Raw genomic sequence first — 20,533 nt, 5'->3', positions numbered from 1 at the left:
CGAAATTTAGATTTCAAAACATGCTGTAAATAACGCCGTGAGAGGTGTTTTAGTAATGTGTAAAAAATGGCGACATTTACGATGTACCTAATTTTTAGGGGTCATTTTGAGTACTTATGCTTGGCCTAAAATGGATGATATCACAGATCAGGGAATTTCCCACCTTATTCAAAACTGTGAAGTGTATGTGTGTGGGTGATGTATTTTGAATTTTAATCGACTTCAAAGTAAGGGTTGTAGAGGAGGAACATATATGTCCCTGTGGCATCCAGGGGGTTAACATAAATTAGTCCTATATATCTACTACGGCCGACCGTTTTCTTGTATAATATTTTTTCTGTTTCTGAATGAAACACAAGTACAAGTATAGATTATCTTAAACTTAGATGAATACAAATATTATTCTCAGTGATGATAATCGGCGATTAGAAGGTTAATTAATGCTGTTTTCGCTGTGAAAGGAAAACTTCTAAGAGAGACAAGAGGTTCAGAATAAACTTCATATGGATCTATTTATACTATGTTGCCAATTTGTAGTTATATTACTACAAATATTTTTAGAAGGATTAGTCGAAATTAATTTTTCGATAAGGAAGATTCAAGATTCTATGTCATTCAACAGTAAACAGATTTCCCAATCATATGCGTGTCATTCCGAGAGAAACAGGTTACGGAAAGGAGCGAGAGACGACGATCGCTGATGGATCTCCGTGGAGACCGTTGCCACTTCCGTTAATCACAAACGACGCCATTTTGGTTGTTGCTGCTGCACTTTGTTTCCACGTCTGTGTTTGCATTTGGCTCTTTATCCCGCACGTATCGCACGTTCTGCACGATGTATGCCTCTGTTGCTTTGGTTTATCATCAAGGTATCTATTAGTGGTCTCAGTGTTAAAATATGTTTGCTTCTCATCTTGATTTCCAAGGTTTCAGATTGATACATTTTGAAGCCCACTTGGGCTGATTGTAGGCCTATTCCAGATTTGATTCCCTTAGCCTAGGTAACAATAAAAGTAAAAGAGAATGACTCATTACCAAATGGGACACGTACTTCGCCGGTCCCTTGTATATTGGTGTAGGGGATTTATATGTTGTTTTGCAAAAGATCAAGTGTTTGTCTTTTGTGAAGTGAATGTGTATAGATCTTAATGTATGTCGACCATGGCTTCCTTTAATTTTGTAAAAAGCTCATAATTATCTCAGCGAAGTGATTTCAGTGATTAATATTAATTGTACAAATTCCCTTCCATGGTAGTATCATATGCATCCCTGTAAAGTATCATGATAAATGATAAAACGGACAATAAATGTAGATCTGCATATGTTTTCTAGTCCCTTAGCCTACTTCCCCTGGTTGTGGGATCTACTCGAGGCTTTTCTGACAATAAATACTGTCAATTATGAAACATGTCAGAAGTTTATGTATACCGTATTCATAGTGTGGGTTTTTTAAGTACCCTCTCCCAACTACGTTTGGTGTCAAAGGGACTGGTAAAGTACGTCTTTCATGTTTCATAATGTCCAAAGGGGACCAACCTACCTCAACCAAAGTCCCTGTAACGTTGCAATAATTTGATTTGGCAGCTAAAACACAAGCACGCCGTTTCTTTTAATAAACTCAGTCTGAGACAGGATTTTGTATTTTATTGTATTTATTGTATTGTAGCTCTGGACGATCTCCACAGGTTTAGGACCTCCCCGGCCCCCGTCTCCCAAACGAATCTTCCTGTCCCAGATCATGTAGGTCATCATTAGGTTCAAGTTGTGTGAATGTGTCCTATAAATAAGAAATACATTTTCGAGAAGAGTTGCAACTAACGTTCGAAACAAGTCAAACATTACAAAGACAAATATTACATATTCAGTAGTCATGAAGCTTCTAACAATCAGTACTCATTTCTAAAAAAACACACAAAGGAGGAGATTTTCATTATTCTGCCACTTCCTTACATAGCCAAAGCCCTTATTCTGAAATGTATGATAAAACTTTATTCCGACCTTTTCGCCAATACCTGTTACCACCACAATTTGATAGTGATTCAGAAACTAATGCTCATGTTTGTCGGTAGGTAATTTGTCTTCACTTGCTTCTTTGTTTAAATGTCCAGGTAAAACAGAGTATTAATGACGAAAATGGTCGACGTTCTCAAGTCACTCTCGATTATTAAATACCGATTTCAATGATTAAGAAATTTATTTCCTCTCTATTAGCACCCCAGTGTCTTCACCATCACTGTCAACCCCCTCTCATCCCAGCCCGACCCCCAGACCTCCCTCCTCGTCCCTTCCCCCAGAGCCCGCCCTCAAGTTGTGGAGATAGATCTTGGTGAAGAAACCAAGCAGCCCCAGTCATGCTCGGCCGTCCTTGTGTCTTGTGTGAAATACATTTTCCAGAGTTTCTTCACGGAGATATAGACTTTGGATTTATTATCTCTGCCAGTGTAGTTTGAACTACAAGTTTTTTGGACCTTTCGGACGAACCATTTGGACTATTTTGGCTTATCTCCTTTAAATGTACATATTTATCATAAAAGTTGTTGCTTGAAGAAAGCGTCATGTATATTCGTATTTTTTTTATCATTCACTACGTTTTCTGCACTCCTCGTGAAAACCGATGACAAACGAATCGAGAGATGGCTCCGCAGGTGGTCCATGCCAAAGGCTTGCTTCAACCAACCTAGCGTTATTTCAAGAGTCGACTAAGATGGCGACTGGGTGGATAAAATCCTCGGTTTTTCTTTTATGATAATGTAAGAATTTAAGAATTTGTCTGCTGTGTCAGAGAAGTTTTGGACTTTTTTTTCGCACAAATGCATTTTTTTTTCATAAATTAAAGATTAAATCAAATTAATTCTCCTAATAAATTACTTGAAATCAATGTGTTTGATATCTTTATGTGCTCGTTCTTCGTTATTGTACACATTGCTTCCTTAACAATCGGACCGTAACCACGGAACCAATGCTGGTCGTAAGAGACTCGGTGACTTGGTTGATTGGGTGTCCTCGTACCCCGACGGTGAGAATCGTTGCTCACGATATCAATCACTGGATTGTTTGGTCCAGATACGATTATTTAAGGACGCCGTCATATAGCTGGAATATTGGTGAGTGCGGCTTTAGACCACAAACTAAGAACGGTACGTAGCTGTAGCTAATATACATTGATATATTTGATGTAGATCTACAGATACAAAAAACAAAACTTCGCATGTGGTCAAGCTCTCCACACATTGACTCCACCCCATACCGAGCAGAATAGGTCTTCAGCAACCCATGCTTGTCGTAAAAGGTGACTAACGGGATCGGGTGGTCAGGCTCGCTGACTTGGTTGATGCATGCCATCGATCCCAATTCGGTGGATCGATGCTCATCATATCAATCACTTGAATGTCTGGTCCAGACTCAATTATTTTACAGACCGCCGTCATATAGCTGGAATATTGCTGAGTGCGGCGTTAAACAACAAACCAACCAACCAACCACTGCAGCCATCCAGTCGTTATTTAAGCACGGTATGGAATCGCTGAACGGCAGATTTGAATTGCACCATCCATTTTGAACGGATAACATACAAAATGGCGGCAATTTTTATGACATACATGAACACAATTAGGTCCACAGATTTTGTTTACGCAACTTAAATATATACTTGACTGTGCAGTTTAACGATATCTATGAATTCTGTGTAATTTAAAGGTCAAGTTGCCAGTCAGCCTTAGAAATTGGCACTAGTCCTATACTCCTTGCTTAAACTGTCCAACAGTTAAGGTATCATAAGGACAAGTAGAAATTTGCCCTTTTTAAGTGTTTTGCTATATGTTATCATTATAAGGACTAGTGGACTAAAACTGTTAGTTTCTACCTCTGCAGTACGGTTGAGCAAAATATACACTAAAATTCGATATCATAATCTTTACATCAGAAAATGAAAATGAAATTGCCCATACAAACAAATATTGTCTAAATAATGACAACGTTCATACAAAACTGAAAGACAATGTTGAAGTAAGAAACCTCAATACGTTCTCAAGAAGTATCTATTGGAACAGAAAGAGAATAAATGTGCATTGAACGAATACATCATTTACACTTTAAATAAGCGATTGAAAGAATTATACATTGAACTGGGGTTGCAATACGTTTTCACGAATAATTTACAAAATACAACTTCTTCTAATTTTAGATTGATATTGAACCATTAAAGACAGATTTCAAATGCTACTACTTTCATCTTAGTTACGATATCTTTCAGTATAATAAACCACTGTGTAGAGGCCCACAGTAGTGAAACACTCAAGTTTGGTGGACTTTCTCTTGATCGTGATACTGGTAAGCAACCTAGTTCGGAATTACATCTACATTCCATATGAAATACGCAGCTCTAGACAAATTATTTGTACAGTTTGGAGAACAAAAATTGGTTTTGCAAAATTTACAAGTAGGCAGCAGGTTACCAATGAGGATCAATCCAGATGTCAAATGTCAAAGTATACGAAAACGGCTGTTGCATCAAATTAAAATATAAGTACGATATGTGTATCTGCTTGTGTTTAGAGTCGGGGGTCCAACGAAACATCAGTAACTTTGAAATCATAAATAAATGATTCATACTCTGATGACAGTACATTGACAATATACACCTTTTTCTCACAACGATAACGACTGCCTCAGTGGTCTTGTGGTAGAGCGTCCGCCCGGAGAGCGGACGGCCCGGGGTTCGTTCCCGGCCGCGTCATACCAAAAGACGTTAAAAGATGGTACTTTTTGTTATCCTGTCTGGCGCTCGGCATTAAGGGGCTAAAACAAGCACTGGTCGGCTCGGAGTCAGTATACTGTGTCTGAGTGGGGTATTCATGTTAAACTGCGGCATGGTATCTCAGTGGGCTAGCACTATAAATGGGCATCAGTCCGGTCTAGTACAAGCAGCCACACACACGTGCATGCACGTCGCTATATAAGTGCAATTTCACTTCACTTCTTACAACGATATATCAATTAAGCGAAAATAACCAAATATATAAGCATCACAGTTGCAAAAGACTGTAAAAAAGTAAACCTGTGTCCAAGATAAACAGGATAATCAGACGCTGGATCAATGCTTCGGCTTACTGCGGTTTCAACCATTTCTGGTGACCCCCGCCTGGTGTTGCAGGAACATTGGTAAAAGCGGCATAAAACCTACCCATTTCGGTTTCAAAGCTCTTGTCTAAGACACTGTATGCGTATGTAAGCGATATACATTCAATGCCCAAAATAGCATGCCGTAAATGACGAAAACTGATTTTTCTCTATGAAGTCTAAAGGCGACAGAGAGGTTACACGCGTACAAAGAAAAGGGGACATAACTCCGCTATGCTTAGCACTAGTTTATTGTAACTCGGGTCACTTGCTGAGAATTAGCTGTGGGTAAGGACAATATATTTTCGTGGTGTTTTATTCACGAGAAACCAATCTATCCCAACACAAATATCGATAATGAAACTGTATATACGTTTAGTTTTAAAAAACCCCACCAAAAGCAAACGTAAGAAATGATGAAATCGTACTTCATAAAAAAGAGGTAATAGAGAAATGGATGGCCCTATCTAACCTATAACTTAGTCCTTAGATTCCAAGATTCTCCTGATTGTGTAATTGTAATTTAACTAATGTTGTACAATTATTAATGGAACACTAGCCTTATCATCAAATGTAGTGAAATACATTCCTTTTGACGTCATGGCTGGTTCAATGTCTTTGATAAGTTCGGCGCAAGACGACACTTGTATTTTGATTAATATATATCTCCCCTAATTTTCGTTCATGGTACGGAAAATCTCGATGTGTTAAACGGAATTTGACGCTTTTTCGACACAACATAAAACGGTTGCTGTCACCAAATAAATAATGTCTTGAATATGTTAACAATTAAATAGTTTATCCTTTATCTTAATTGGACAAGCCACGCACCTGTTTGGCATCAATTTACGTAATGAAATACCCAAAAGAATATTTCAAAACAACCAAAGTTATATTCAATATTGGACATATATTTGTTCATTATTATGTTTATTATTGGTTATATGAACTTATAGTATTGACTATTACACATCCCAAGAAATACGTACATGCTGCAGTTACATTTACACTTCATCTTGTAACACTTGTCCGAAGGAAAGAAATATTGTATTCGTCACTCTGAACCTGTAAATTGTTATGTAAACAATGTTCAAACAAACAGGAGATGATCAAAGGTTCGTTCATACATGTTGTGGCCTATATTTACGTATGATATCATTTTGAACATTGACAAATATCCAAAGTGAAATTAATTGTGTGAAAAAATGTATAAAAGATATGTAAAATCTACATCACAACTGAAACTGTAAACAGCATGATGCAATGATCGTGTGCACTCTCATTCAACAGGTAAGATTTCATTTTCTATTTTGGCCTGTGTCGATATTTTTGTATAATATAAATTATATAATGTTTAAAAGAAATTACTCACTATTCACAACGTTCAGAATATAGACAAGCGTTGTTCATAAACAATGTCTAACACGAAGAAATGTTTTTCATACGTCTTGCTCCCCCAATCGCCAATGTTTGAATGACGTTTCATCATATCAATTTCAATTCAATATGTTCAAGGACCTTCAACTCAAAAAAATTACCAAATATGTACAACAATGTTCACGTATGACATCACAACTGGTGACCGACTTTTACAAAATGGCGTGTTCACTGTCAACAGTACGCGGGATTTTTACGAGGGGACTCTCGTCGATTCAGGGATCGTATATACATAAATGCGACATGTAAGTAATCAGAAACATTCTGACAACCTATGTACTGTTATTTGTTGTTATGATTTTCATTGAAACCAACGGAGATAGATCTAGTCATCCGATAAATACCGATGTCGTGCGTGATTTTGCGTCAGTCATGGAGTCACACAGGACGGTAACTTTGACGATTTCTGTTGAAAATACAAAATCATTGCAATGTGTTTATTTAAATTCCCTAATTCTTCCTACGATTCTCTTCCCATTTTTATTTTGAAATCGTTGAGCCAATATCTTGAACGAATAGACGAATGGATAGCTCAAAGTGTAAAATCTGAATTTTGCTTTGTTTACATTTCAAACAAGTGCAGTTTTTCGAGCACAGCGTTCGTTTTCACACCTAACTTATTTTGCTTGATTTCATCTAGCCACTTTGTATTGGTGACAAAGACCATTGGTCATTTGATTCTAAAATGTATGAGGAATTCAAGGATGTATGTATCGCAGCTAAGTTTGAAATATACGTGATGTTACAGGCGTCTCATAACCGGTGTACCTGAAACGTGATTTTGTAAACACTATCCAATATGGCGGAAAGTTCACTTCGGCGTTCGTTGTTGTGTATTTTCCAAAACATTCGAAACGATTGTAGGGTTATCGGAGACGTATTGGCATGATCATTGGTTATTTGATATATGACAGATACCCGTGATCACTAATACGCTATTTTTGAAATTCATTTCTCAGAGTTAATATCCGAAATTTAGATTTCAAAACATGCTGTAAATAACCCCGTGAGTAGGGTGTTTTAGTAATGTGTAAAAAATGGCGACATTTACGATGTACCTAATTTTCAGGGGTCATTTTGAGTACTTATGCTTGGCCTAAAATGGATGATATCACAGAACAGGAAATTTAAAATTCCCACCTTATTCAAAACTGTGAAGTGTATTTGTGTGGGTGGTGTATTTTGAATTTAAATCGACTTCAAAGTAATGGTTGAAGAGGAGGGACATATATGTCCCTGTGGCATCCAGGGGGGCACATCAATTAGTCCTTGATATCTACTACGGCCGACCATTTTCTTGTATAATTTTGCTCTGTTTCCGAATGAAACACAAGTACAAGTAAAGATTATCCAAACTTAGATGAATACAAATATTATTCTCAGTTATGATAATTTATGCTGTTTTCGCTGTGAAAGGAAAACCTCTAAGAGAGGCAAGAGGTTCAGAATAAAATTCTTTATGTAGATCTATTAATACTATGTTACCAATTTGTAGTTATATTACTACAAATATTTTTAGAAGGATTAGTCGAAATGAATTTTTCGACAAGGAAGATTCAAAATTCTATGTCATTCAACAATAAAACAGATTTCCCAATCACATGCGTGTCATTCCGAGAGAAACAGGTTACGGAAAGGAGCGAGAGACGACGATCGCTGATGGATCTCCATGGAGACCGTTGCCACTTCCGTTATTCACAAACGACGCCATTTTGGTTGTTGCTGCTACACTTTGTTTCCACGTCTGTGTTTGCATTTTGCTCTTTATCCCGCACGTATCGCACGTTCTGCACGATATATGCCTCTGTTGCTTTGGTTTATCATCAAGGTATCTATTAGTGGTCTCAGTGTTAAAATATGTTTGCTTCTCATCTTGATTTCAAAGGTTTAACCCTCTTGGTGCCACGGGACCATATATGGTCCCTCACTTTTCACACCCGCATAGTGCCAGGGGACCATATATGGTCCCGAGAAAATGCCCTTTTTAAACTGTGAATTTTGATATTTAACACTAAGTGCGCAAAGTCAAAACTGTAGCCATCATCACCCCAATCATCTTAGCTTTAATATCGTGTAACTCATACTTTATACAATGCTACGGATTGCGAAATATGGCGAGATTAGTAAAGTGGCTACCGCTCTTCTCGGCCTTTTTCTGCCATGTTTGAACACCAAGCGAATGACGGCGAATTATGCACCAATGTCACATACACGTAAATATTTTCAGACAAAATCCGTGTTCATAAGAAAAAATATGACCTGAGTGGTCAGAGAGACATATTTTTCCCAACTGTAATACTTATTCACGTAAATACAATTCTGTTCACTCCTTTATGAACACGTTTATTTACACGTTTTGTATATTTTTATCGACTATCGGTAATGGCGGAATGGTCGGTACGCATGAGAAAACGACAGTGTATATTTCCAGTACATTTATGCCGTTCATTGAATGAATTTATAACCATCATCACCCTAATCATCTCAACGTTAATATCGTGTAACTCATATTTTATGCAGTGCTACGGATTGCGAAATATGGCGAGATTAGTAATGTGGTTACCGCTCTTCTCGATCTTTTTCTGCCATGTTGAACTTCATGCGAATGAAGGCAATTTTTTATTATGCACCGTTGTCACATACACGTAACTATTATTATATCAGACAGCCAATTTGAAAAAGAAATCTGATCGGACTGGTCAGAAATATTCACTAGTCCCCACTGTTTAGTTATTGGCGTAAGAGTACTAACGTTTAGTCGGCCAGGGAAGTTTTTTGTTCAAGTATTACATATGTTTATCGACTGTGTCATGGCGATTTAGCACGGCGCTACATACAAACGGACAGTGCAGATTGTCTTTTTGTTTATGATGCTGATTTACAGAAAATATTCAAATCAAAGATACGGAAAGATAGCTATAATCGTTAATATTAAGTTGGTATAGTGTATATTTATGGGCAGGAGGTTCATGATCAAAACCTAAACATTGAATGGCCAAGCCCGAAGTGATCGACAGGGCACGTTCGCATCATAGCAGTGCCGTGATTTTTTTGTCTACCGGTTGCCCTACATACTCGCCCGTTCAGACAAATAACTGCTACTTTTTTCATATGAAATGACTAAGAGTCATGTGTGATTGCTCAAACTAGCTGACCGTGTGAGTGACTTGCCCTAACTGTTTCACATTTTGTCGCAAATGGAGATTTTAAAAGTGTGGCCACGACATCTAACGTGAGTCGACGCCATATTGTAAACAAATATTGTGTCAAGGTCGGTTCCAAATGTGGTGGCTCGGGCCCCGTTTCTGTCGATGGTACAAGCGAAACAAACATAATGGAACTACTGAAAACATCAACATAACTTCTACAATGATGCCAGCAATACCTCTTTGCATTTGGATTAACTGCTTATGGATACGATGTGTTGTAAAGTTCGATTGCGATTTATTTTTCCTTTCATTGAAACTGTGATAATGGCGCTGTGATTGGTGTGCTGAAATAGTATTTTCCATGAGTCTAATGTACATGGTACATGCTGTGATTGTAGAAGATAATTGATAATCAATTGTGTATGCATATATATCATCAAATACACATTACTAATCTCTTCAGAAAATGGAATATATTATAGCTCGTTTTCAAACATTCTGCTATGGATATTAGATAAAAAAATAATATTAGATTTACAAATTATTTATGTACACTGTACTCTCGATTAACGTATGATAATCTATTGCAAGTCTTCAACTCTTATTTGATATGTCATCGGAAATGTCAGCAATGAGTACAATTAATTTTATTTCGTTACAATCTGCAATTTTATTCAAATAGGCTAATAGACTGTCGATGATTTCCCGCCGCTGTGAATTTGTCGTCTGGACAGGTGCGCGTGATTTGACCTCGCGTGTTGTGACGTGGATGACGTCACTTGAAACAGCTGATCTAATGTTGTGGTAGTATAATGGATACACGTGGTTTCATTTTCCAAATAACAATATTCTCTTTGACTGAACTAGAAAGCATATCTAGTACATCACGATTGGAAAATGTCTACGGCGACCGACGAGTGAATGAGATCGCTTATCATTTGACTAACGGTGTTAGTATATTTGGCGCAGTTTTCTAATTTTGGTATGTTGACATGTGCTTTTCATATCTGTTTGAATGCTTGATATTCCAAAAAGATAATATGCATTTAGTTGAGTACAGTGAGAAAGCTGTCAAAATGGATCCAATATTAAACCATCTAGATTTTTAATATTTTAGCTTCATCTATTAGAATCTCGAATGGTTCAATTTATAACATAAACAGTAAAAGTAATCATAGATCTTCTCACAATATATAGATAATCAATTTCTGAAAGACAAAGAGTTTTTAGTGTAAATGTGAATTCGTTTTGTATGTCTTTTTTCACTCTGCATTATCTAAATTACCAAATACTTCGACCAGTGACATATAGTAGTAACTAGATTCTACTTAGTTTTTTATCCTAGGTATGAAATAGATTTTTCTTTGTATTGATTTGTCCAAGAGTAAAATCAATACATTCTTGTGTTTTTTTTCCACCATTTTATTTTGTATATCTTCCCTCCAAGCTGTTGTTTATCTAGGCCAAAATTAAGAAAAAAAGGAAAGACATAATAAACCATTTTTATGTAAGATTTTGCTGGTTCAATTTTCGAAGTTCAATACCAAGAATATATTTTTCCTTTTATGACAAATAATTCCATTACTTTCATTGACAAACGATCATTATCTTTTTCAAACTTTTCCTTCAGTAGAATGGGATGGAATGGGAAACTAGTGGAAATAAACTATCACGTATGCCCTTTAATGTACATGTACATACCTAGCTAGGTGTAAATACACTTCTAAAGTCGTATTTATAAAACAAATGAATAAATGAAAGAAAAAGTGGTATTTTATGGACTGGCCATACAAGTATATTTTGAGCAAAGGTCTCAGTTAGGCAGCCAAGTGTGAAATACGAGCTGATACGAGGATGTGTTTTCTGGTGGTCATAGTGAAACAATGACATATGGCGCCCGAGTTGCGAGTGATCGAAAATAGGTTTGTTGAATAGATTTGCTGCCCATGAAAACGTTTCAACAATTTTGATTGAATCTACATGTACTTACTCTTGGGTGGTATTACGTTAGTATAATCTTGTTAATTATTATGAAATAACAATGATGCCTGATATTGAGCGATGTCAATTTGAGTATTGTTAGGGCTGTTTAGCGATCTTTCACATTTTGTCCTTTGAAAATGTACGATGTCAATTACCCGGAAGTTGTTTTTATCACTAATAAAAGAGCACGGTCATTGAAACATACATGGACGTAACCGGGATTTCTTCACGATATACATTCCAAACTGTCATTCGTTTTGTGACATAATCTTTGAAACAGTCTGTGTATGAATTAATCACGACCACTTCCGTCAATTTTGTTTTGACGTCAAAAACACGCACAATTTCATCGTTTTTTTTATCGGTAAATATAACTCACGGAAAATTCTCAGTGAATGTGTACTACAACATAAATATTATATGTCTATCACTGTTAGGACATGTACTTGCCAATGATATGAATTATTGGTCATTTAGATTTCAAACAAGGGCGCTTACTTGACTTTGCTTGCCATATTCGGGAGCGTCCATATTACGATTAATGTGGAAAAGTAGGAAACTTTTAATACTAGCACATTTATCCATGGCTGGGCAGTGCATAGATCTTTTGGATTTGGTGACTTTAGATACTGTTGGAAAGACAATCAACTCGAGTTGCATGTTATACAATTTGGTTACACTGTGTGAAGAAATAAAGACGTTGCAACACTTTTGATACAATGTATACGTTTTTGTAACCGCGACGTCAGCACAGTGCGGCACTGGGCGGTTTGCAGGCTGACTGACGTCCAGGCACCATGAGGGTTAACCCTCTTGGTGCCACGGGACCATATATGGTCCCTCACTTTTCACACCCGCATAGTGCCAGGGGACCATATATGGTCCCGAGAAAATGCCCCTTTTAAACTGTGAATTTTGATATTCAACACTGAGTGCGCAAAGTCAAAACTATAACCATCATCACCCAAATCATCTTAGCTTTAACATCGTGTAACTCATACTTTATACAGTGCTACGGATTGCGAAATATGGCGAGATTAGTAAAGTGGCTACCGCTCTTCTCGGCCTTTTTCTGACATGTTTGAACACCAAGCGAATGACGGCGAATTTTGATTATGCACCAATGTCACATACACGTAAATATTTTCAGACAAAATCCTTATTCATAAGAAAAAATATGACCTGAGTGATCAGAAAGACATATTTTTCCCAACTGTATACTTATATTCACGTAAATACAATTCTGTTCACTCCTTATGAACAAGTCTTTTTACACGTTTTGTATACTTTTATCGACTATCGGTAATGGCGGAATGGTCGGTACACATGAGAAAACGACAGTGTATATTTCCATTACATTTATGACGTACATTGAATGAATTTATAACCATCATCACCCTAATCATCTCAACTTTAATATCGTGTAACTCATATTTTATGCAGTGCTACGGATTGCGAAATATGGCGAGATTAGTAATGTGGTTACCGCTCTTCTCGATCTTTTTCTGCCATGTTTGAACACCAAGCGAAATAAGGCAATGTTTATTATGCACCCATGTCACATACACGTAACTATTATTATATCAGACAGCCAATTTGAAAAAGAAATCTGATCGGGCTGATCAGAAATGATTTACTTGTCCCCACTGTACAGTTATTGGCGTAAGAGTACTAACGTTTAGTCGGACACGGTAGTCTTTTGTTCCAAGTATTGCATATGTTTATCGACTGTGTGTCATGGCGATTTAGCACGGCGCTACATACCAACCGACAGTGCAGATTGTCTTTTTGTTTATGATGCCGAATTACAGAAAATATTCAAATCAAAGATATGGAAAGATAGCTATAATCGTTTATATTAAGTTGGTATTGTGTATACTTATGGGCAGGAGGTTCATGATCAAAACCTAAACATTGAATGGCCAAGCCCGAAGTGATCGACAGGGCACGTTCGCCTCATCTGTGCCACGATTTCTTGTTTACAGGTTGTCCTACATACTTGCCCGTTCAGACAAATAACTGTTACTTTTTTCATATGAAATGACTAAGAGTCATGTGTGATTGCTCAAACTACCTGACCGTGTGAGTGAGTTGCCCTAACTGTTTCACATTTTCTCGCAAATGGAGATTTCAGAAGTGTGGCCACGACATCTAACGTGAGTCGACGCCATATTGTAAACAAATTGTGTCAAGGTCGGTTCCACAAGTGGTAGCTCAGGCCCCGTTTCTGTCGATGGTACACGCGATACAAACATAATGCAACTACTGAAAACATCAACATAACTTCTACAATTATGACATCAATACCTTTTTGTATTTGGATTAACCGCTTATGGATACGCTGTGCTTTTAAGTTCAATTTCGATTTGTTTTTCCTCTCATTGAAACTGTGATAATGGCGGTGTGATTGGTTTGCTGAAATAGTATTTTCCATGAGTCTAATGTACATAGTACATGTTGTGATTGTAGAAGATAATTGATAACCAATTGTGTATGCATATATATCATCAAATACACATTACTAATCTCTTCAGAAAATGGATTATATCATAGCTCGTTTTTAAACATTCTGCTATGGATATTAGATCAAAAATTAATATTAGATTTACAAATTATTTATGTACACTGTACTCTCGATTAACGTATGATAATCTATTGGAAGTCTTCAACTCTTATTTGATATGTCATCTGAAATGTCAGCAATGAGTACAATTAATTTTATTTCGTTACAATCTGCAATTTTATTCAAATAGGCTAATAGACTGTCGGTGATTTCCCGCCGCTGTGAATTTGTCGTCTGGACAGGTGCGCGTGATTTGACCTCGCGTGTTGTGACGTGGATGACGTCACTTGAAACAGCTGATCTAATGTTGTGGTAGTATAATGGATACACGTGGTTTCATTTTCCAAATAACAATATTCTCTTTGACTGAACTAGAAAGCATATCTAGTACATCACGATTGGAAAATGTCTACGGCGACCGAATAGAATATTTAGAATATTTAGAATATTTGGCGCAGTTTTCTAATTTTGGTATGTTGACATGTGCTTTTCATATATGTTTGAAGGCTTGATATTCCAAAAAGATAATATGCATTTAGTTGAGTACAGTGAGAAAGCTGTCAAAATGGATCCAATATTAAACCACCTAGATTTTAAAATATTTTAGCTTCATCTATTGGAATCTCGAATGGTTCAATTTATAACATAAACAGTAAAAGTAATTAGATCTTCTCACAATATATAGATAATCAATTTCTGAAAGACAAAAAGTTTTTAGTGTAAATGTGACTTCGTTTTGATGTTTTATATAGTTATATGTATGTCTTTTTTCACTCTGCATTATCTAAATTACCAAATACTTCGACCAGTGACATATAGTAGTAATTAGATTCTACTTTGTTTTTTATCCTAGGTATGAAATAGATTTTCTTTTTAAATAAATATTTGTCTAAGAGCAAAATCAATACATTCTTGTGGTTTTTTTTCACCATTTTAATTTGTATATCTTCCCTCCAAGCTGTTGTTTAGCTAGGCCAAAATTAAGAAAAAAAAAGGAAAGACATAATAAACCATTTTTATGTAAGATTTTGCTGGTTAAATTTTCGGAGTTCAGTACCAAGAATATATTTTTCCTTTGATGACAAATAATTCCATTACTTTCATTGACCTACGATCATTATCTATTTCAAACTTTTCCTTCAGTAGAATGGGATGGAATGGGAAACTAGTGGAAATAAACTATCACGTATGTCCTTTAATGTACATGTACATACCTAGCTATAGGTGTAAATACACTTCTAAAGTCGTATTTATAAATCAAATGAATAAATGAAAGAAAAAGTGGTATTTCATGGACTGGCCATACAAGTATATTTTGAGCAAAGGTCTAAGTTAGGTAGCCAAGTGCGAAATACGAGCTGATACGAGGATGTATGTTTTCTGGTGTTCATAGTGAAACAATGACATATGGCGCCCAAGTTGCGAGTGATCGAAAATAGGTTTGTTGAATAGATTTGCTGCCCATGAAAACGTTTCAACAATTTTGATTGAATCTACATGTACTTACTCTTGGGTGGTACTACGTTAGTATAATCTTGTTAATTATTAAGAAATAACAATGATGCCCGATATTGAGCGATGTCAATTTGAGTATTGTCAGGGCTGTTTAGCGATCTTTCACATTTTGTCCTTTGAAAATGTACGATGTCAATTACCCGGAAGTTGATTTTATCGCTAATAAAAGAGCACGGTCATTGAAACATACATGGACGTAACTGGGATTTCTTCACGATATACATTCCAAACTGTCATTCGTTTTGTGACATAATCTTTGAAACAATCTGCGTATGAATTAATCACGACCACTTCCGTCAATTTTGTTTTGACGTCAAAAACACGCACAATTTCATCGGGTTTTTTTATCGGTAAATATAACTCACGGAAAATTCTCAGTGAATGTGTTCTTCAACATAAATATCATATGTCTATCACTGTTAGGACATGTACTTGCCAATGATATGAATTATTGGTCATTTCGATTTCAAACAAGGGCGCTTACTTGACTTTGCTTGCCATATTCGGGAGCGTCCATATTACGATTAATGTGGAAAAGTAGGAAACTTATAATACCAGCACATTTATCCATGGCTGGGCAGTGCATAGATCTTTTGGATTTGGTGACTTTAGATACTGTTGGAAAGACAATCAACTCGAGTTGCATGTTATACAATTTGGTTACATTGTGTGAAGAAATTAAGACGTTGCAACACTTTTGATAAAATGTATACGTTTTTGTAACCGCGACGTCAGCATAGTGCGGCACTGAGCGGTTTGCAGGCTGACTGACGTCCAGGCACCATGAGGGTTAAGATTGATACATTTTGTGGCCCACTTGGGCTGATTGTAGGCCTATTACAAACTTGATTCCTGTTACCCTTAGCCTAGGTATTAGGTAACAATAAAAGTAAAAGAGAATGACTCATTACCAAATGGGACACGTACTTCGCCGGTCCCTTGTATATTGGTTTAGGGGATTTACATGTTGTTTTGCAAAAGATCAAGTGTTTGTCTTTTGTGAAGTGAATGTGTATGGATGTTAATGTATGTCGATGTATGCTACCTTTAATTCAAGCTCATAATTATCTAAGTGAAGTGATTTCAGTGATTAATATTAATTGTACAAATTCACTTCCATGGTAAAATCATGTGAATCCCTGTTAAAGTATCATGATAAATGATAAAACGGACAATAAATGTAGATATGTTTTCTAGTCCCTTAGCCTACTTCCCCTGGTTGTGGGATCTACTCGAGGCTTTTCTGACAATAAAAACTGTCAATTATGAAACATGTCAGAAGAGTTCATGACTATCGTATTCATAGTGTGGGTTTTTAAGTACCCTCTCCCAACTACGCTTGTTGGGACTGGTAAAGTACATCTTTAAGGTTCCATAATGTCCAAAGGGGACCAAATTACCTCAACCAAAGTTCCTGTAACGTTGCAATAATTTGATTTGGCAGCTAAAACACAAGCATGCCGTTTCTTTTAATAAACTCAGTCTATTTTCTAGTCTATACAATGAGGATAGGTAGGATTTTGTATTTTATTTTATTTATTTTATTGTAGCTCTGGACGATCTCCACAGGTTTAGGACCTCCCCGGCCCCCGTCTCCCAAACGAATCTTCCTGTCCCAGATCCTGTAGGTCATCATTAGGTTCAAGTTGTGTGAATGTGTCCTATAAATAAGAAAACCATATTCGAGAACAGTTGCAACTAACGTTCGAAACAAGTCAAACATTACAAAGACAAATATTACATATTCAGTAGTCAGGAAGCGTCTTACAATCAGTACTCGTTTCTAACAAACAACACAGACTTTCATTATTCTGCCACTTCCTTATATAGACAAAGCCCTTATTCTGTAATGTATGATACAACTTACATCCGAATACATGACCTTTTCGACAACACCTGTTACCACCACAATTTGATAGTGATTCAGAAACACATGCCCATAATATAGTCTGACTCGTACAAGTGAAGATTTCTTGTGATTATGGGATGTTTTTGTCGCTTTTACTCTATGTTTGTCGGGAGGTAATTTGTCTTCACTTGCTTCTTTGTTTAAATGTCCAGGTAAAACAGAGTATTAATGACGAAAATGGTCGACGTTCTCAAGTCACCCTCGATTATTAAATATCGATTTCAATGATTAAGAAATTTATTTCCTCTCTATTAGCACCTCGGTGTCTTCACCATCACTGTCAACCCCCTCTCATCCCAGCCCGACCCCCAGACCTCCCTCCTCGTCCCTTCGCCCAGAGCCCGCCCTCAAGTTGTAGAGATAGATCTTGGTGAAGAAACCAAGCAGCCCCAGTCATGCTCGGCCGTCCTTGTGTCCTGTGTGAAATACATTTTCCAGAGTTTCTTCACGGAGAGATAGACTTTGGATTTATTGGCTCTGCCACTGTAGTTTGAACTACAATTTTTTTGGACCTTTCGGACGAACCATTTGGACTATTTTGGCTTATCTCCTTTAAATGTACATGTTTATCATAAAAGTTGTTGCTTGAAGAAAGCGTCATGTATATTCGTATTTTTTTTTTATCATTCACTACGTTTTCTGCACTCCTCGTGAAAACCGATGACAAACGAATCGAGAGATGGCTCCGCAGGTGGTCCATGCCAAATGCTTGCTTCAACCAACCTAGCGTTATTTCAAGAGTCGACTAAGATGGCAACTGAGTGGATAAAATCCTCGGTTTTTCTTTTATGATAATGTAAGAATTTAAGAACTTGTTTGCTGTGTCAGAGAAGTTTTGGACTTTTTTTTCGCACAAATGCATTTTGTTTTCATAAATTAAAGATTAAATCAAATTAATTCTCCTAATAAATTACTTGAAATCAATGTGTTTGATATCTTTATGTGCTCGTTCTTCGTTATTGTACACATTGCTTCCTAATCAATCGGACCGTAACCACGGAGCCAATGCTGGTCGTAAGAGACTCGGTGACTTGGTTGATTGGGTGTCCTCGTACCCCGACGGTGAGAATCGTTGCTCACGATATCAATCACTGGATTGTTTGGTCCAGACTCGATTATTTAAGGACGCCGCCAGATAGCAGGAATATTGGTGAGTGCGGCTTTAGACCACAAAGAAAGAAAGGTACGTAGCTGTAGCTAATATACATTGATATATTTAATGTGGATCTACAGCTACGAAAAACAAAACTTCGCATGTGGTCAAGCTCTCCACACAATGACGCCTTCCCATACCGAGCAGAATAGGTCTTAGGCAACCCATGCTTGCCGTAAAAGGTGAATATGCTTGTCGTAACATGCGACTAACGGGATCGGGTGGTCAGGCTCGCTGACTTGGTTGATGCATGTCATCGATCCCAATTGCGTGGATCGATGCTCATGATATCAATCACTGGATTGTCTGGTCCAGACTCGATTATTTTACAGAAATATAGCTGGGATATTACTGAGTGCGGCGTTAAACAACCAACCAACCAACCAACCAACCAACCACTGAGGCCATCCAGTCGTTATTTAAGGACGGTATGGAATCGCTGAACGGCAGATTGCACCATCCATTTTGAACGGATAACATACAAAATGGCGGCAATTTTTATGACATACATGAACACAATTAGGTCCACAGATTTTGTTTACACGACTTAAATATATACTTGACTGTGCAGTAACGATATCTATCAATTCTGTGTAATTTAAAGGTCACGTTGCCAGTCAGCCTTAGCTATTGGCACTAGTCCTTGCTAGACTGCCCAATAGTTAAGGTATCATAAGGACAAGTAGAAATTTGCCCTTTTTAAGGGTTTTGCTATATGTTATCAGTGGACAAAAACTATTAGTTTCTACCGCTGCAATACGGTTGAGCAAAATATACACTGAAATTCGACATCATAATCTTCACATCAGAAAATGAAAATGATATTGCTTATATAAACAAATATTTTCTCCATAAAGATAATCTTCATACAAAACTGAAAGACATTGTTGAAGTAAGAAAACTCAATACGTTCTCAGGAAGTAGCTATTGGAACAGAAAGAGAATAAATGTTTATTGAACGAATACATCATTTACATTTCACGAATAATTTACAAAATACAACTTCTTCTAATTTTAGATTGATACTGAACCATTATAGTCAGATTTCAAATCCCAGGTAGCATGCCATTATCGGCCCTGCATCGGCCCAACGTCGGCTACACCATCGGCCCAACGTCGGCAAACTGCATCGGGCCGATGAAGTTTTGCTCATCGGATCGACATCGGCCCAACGCCGGCAAACGTCATCGGCCCTGCATCGGCACTGCACCGGCCCAGCATCGGCCCAGCGTCGGCAAACATCGTCGGGCCAATGAAGTTTTGCTCATCGGATCGACATTGGCCCAACGTCGGCAAACATCATCGGCCCTGCATCGGCAATGCACCGGCCCAGCATTGGCCCAGCGTCGGCAAACAATGTCGGGCCGATGAAGTTTTGCTCATCGGATCGACATCGGCCCAACGTCGTAAATAGTTATCTGGCCAGCCTCCGGCAACTGTTTTGGAATCAGCATTGGATGGACATCGGCCGAACGTCGACAATAATTATCAGCGCAGCATCTGCCATTGTCTTAAATAGGCTGATGTCATCAGAAGTCATAACTGACAACATCTCATCTTAATATTTCATGGAAATGATGCCACAATAGAACTTTTCCAAGTGTAGTGTTAGGGTACATAAAACTAAACATTTCTAAAAGCTGCAGCTAGCCGTGATGTTAATGTTACAAAGATAAAAGGTAAAACTAAAAAATACTGAATTTTTA

The 20,533-nt window shown here is 37.3% G+C and overlaps 1 protein-coding gene across 1 annotated transcript; it reads left to right on the top strand.

The window, feature by feature from the left end:
- The first annotated feature begins 835 nt into the window (after positions 1–835).
- LOC139467607 (uncharacterized) lies at positions 836–2,415 on the top strand. Its single transcript, XM_071249138.1, has 3 exons — positions 836–869; positions 1,667–1,740; positions 2,212–2,415. The coding sequence occupies exons 1-3, from the start codon at positions 836–838 to the stop codon at positions 2,413–2,415; spliced, it is 312 nt and encodes a 103-aa protein (XP_071105239.1).
- The last annotated feature ends 18,118 nt before the right edge of the window (positions 2,416–20,533 follow it).

The sequence above is a fragment of the Haliotis cracherodii genome, unplaced genomic scaffold (genome assembly GCF_022045235.1).
Source record: "Haliotis cracherodii isolate W230 unplaced genomic scaffold, xgHalCrac1.p SCAF_2, whole genome shotgun sequence".
In the NCBI taxonomy this organism is placed as follows: Eukaryota; Metazoa; Mollusca; class Gastropoda; order Lepetellida; family Haliotidae; genus Haliotis; species Haliotis cracherodii.
This window is presented reverse-complemented; position numbering and strand designations above follow the sequence as displayed.

Coding starts and splice junctions, on each gene's coding strand:
- LOC139467607 (XM_071249138.1), top strand. CDS start 836: ATGTATGCCTCTGTTGCTTTGGTTTATCATCAAG. Junction 870..1,666: donor TGCTTTGGTTTATCATCAAG/GTATCTATTAGT, acceptor ATTGTATTGTAG/CTCTGGACGATCTCCACAGG. Junction 1,741..2,211: donor ATCTTCCTGTCCCAGATCAT/GTAGGTCATCAT, acceptor CCTCTCTATTAG/CACCCCAGTGTCTTCACCAT.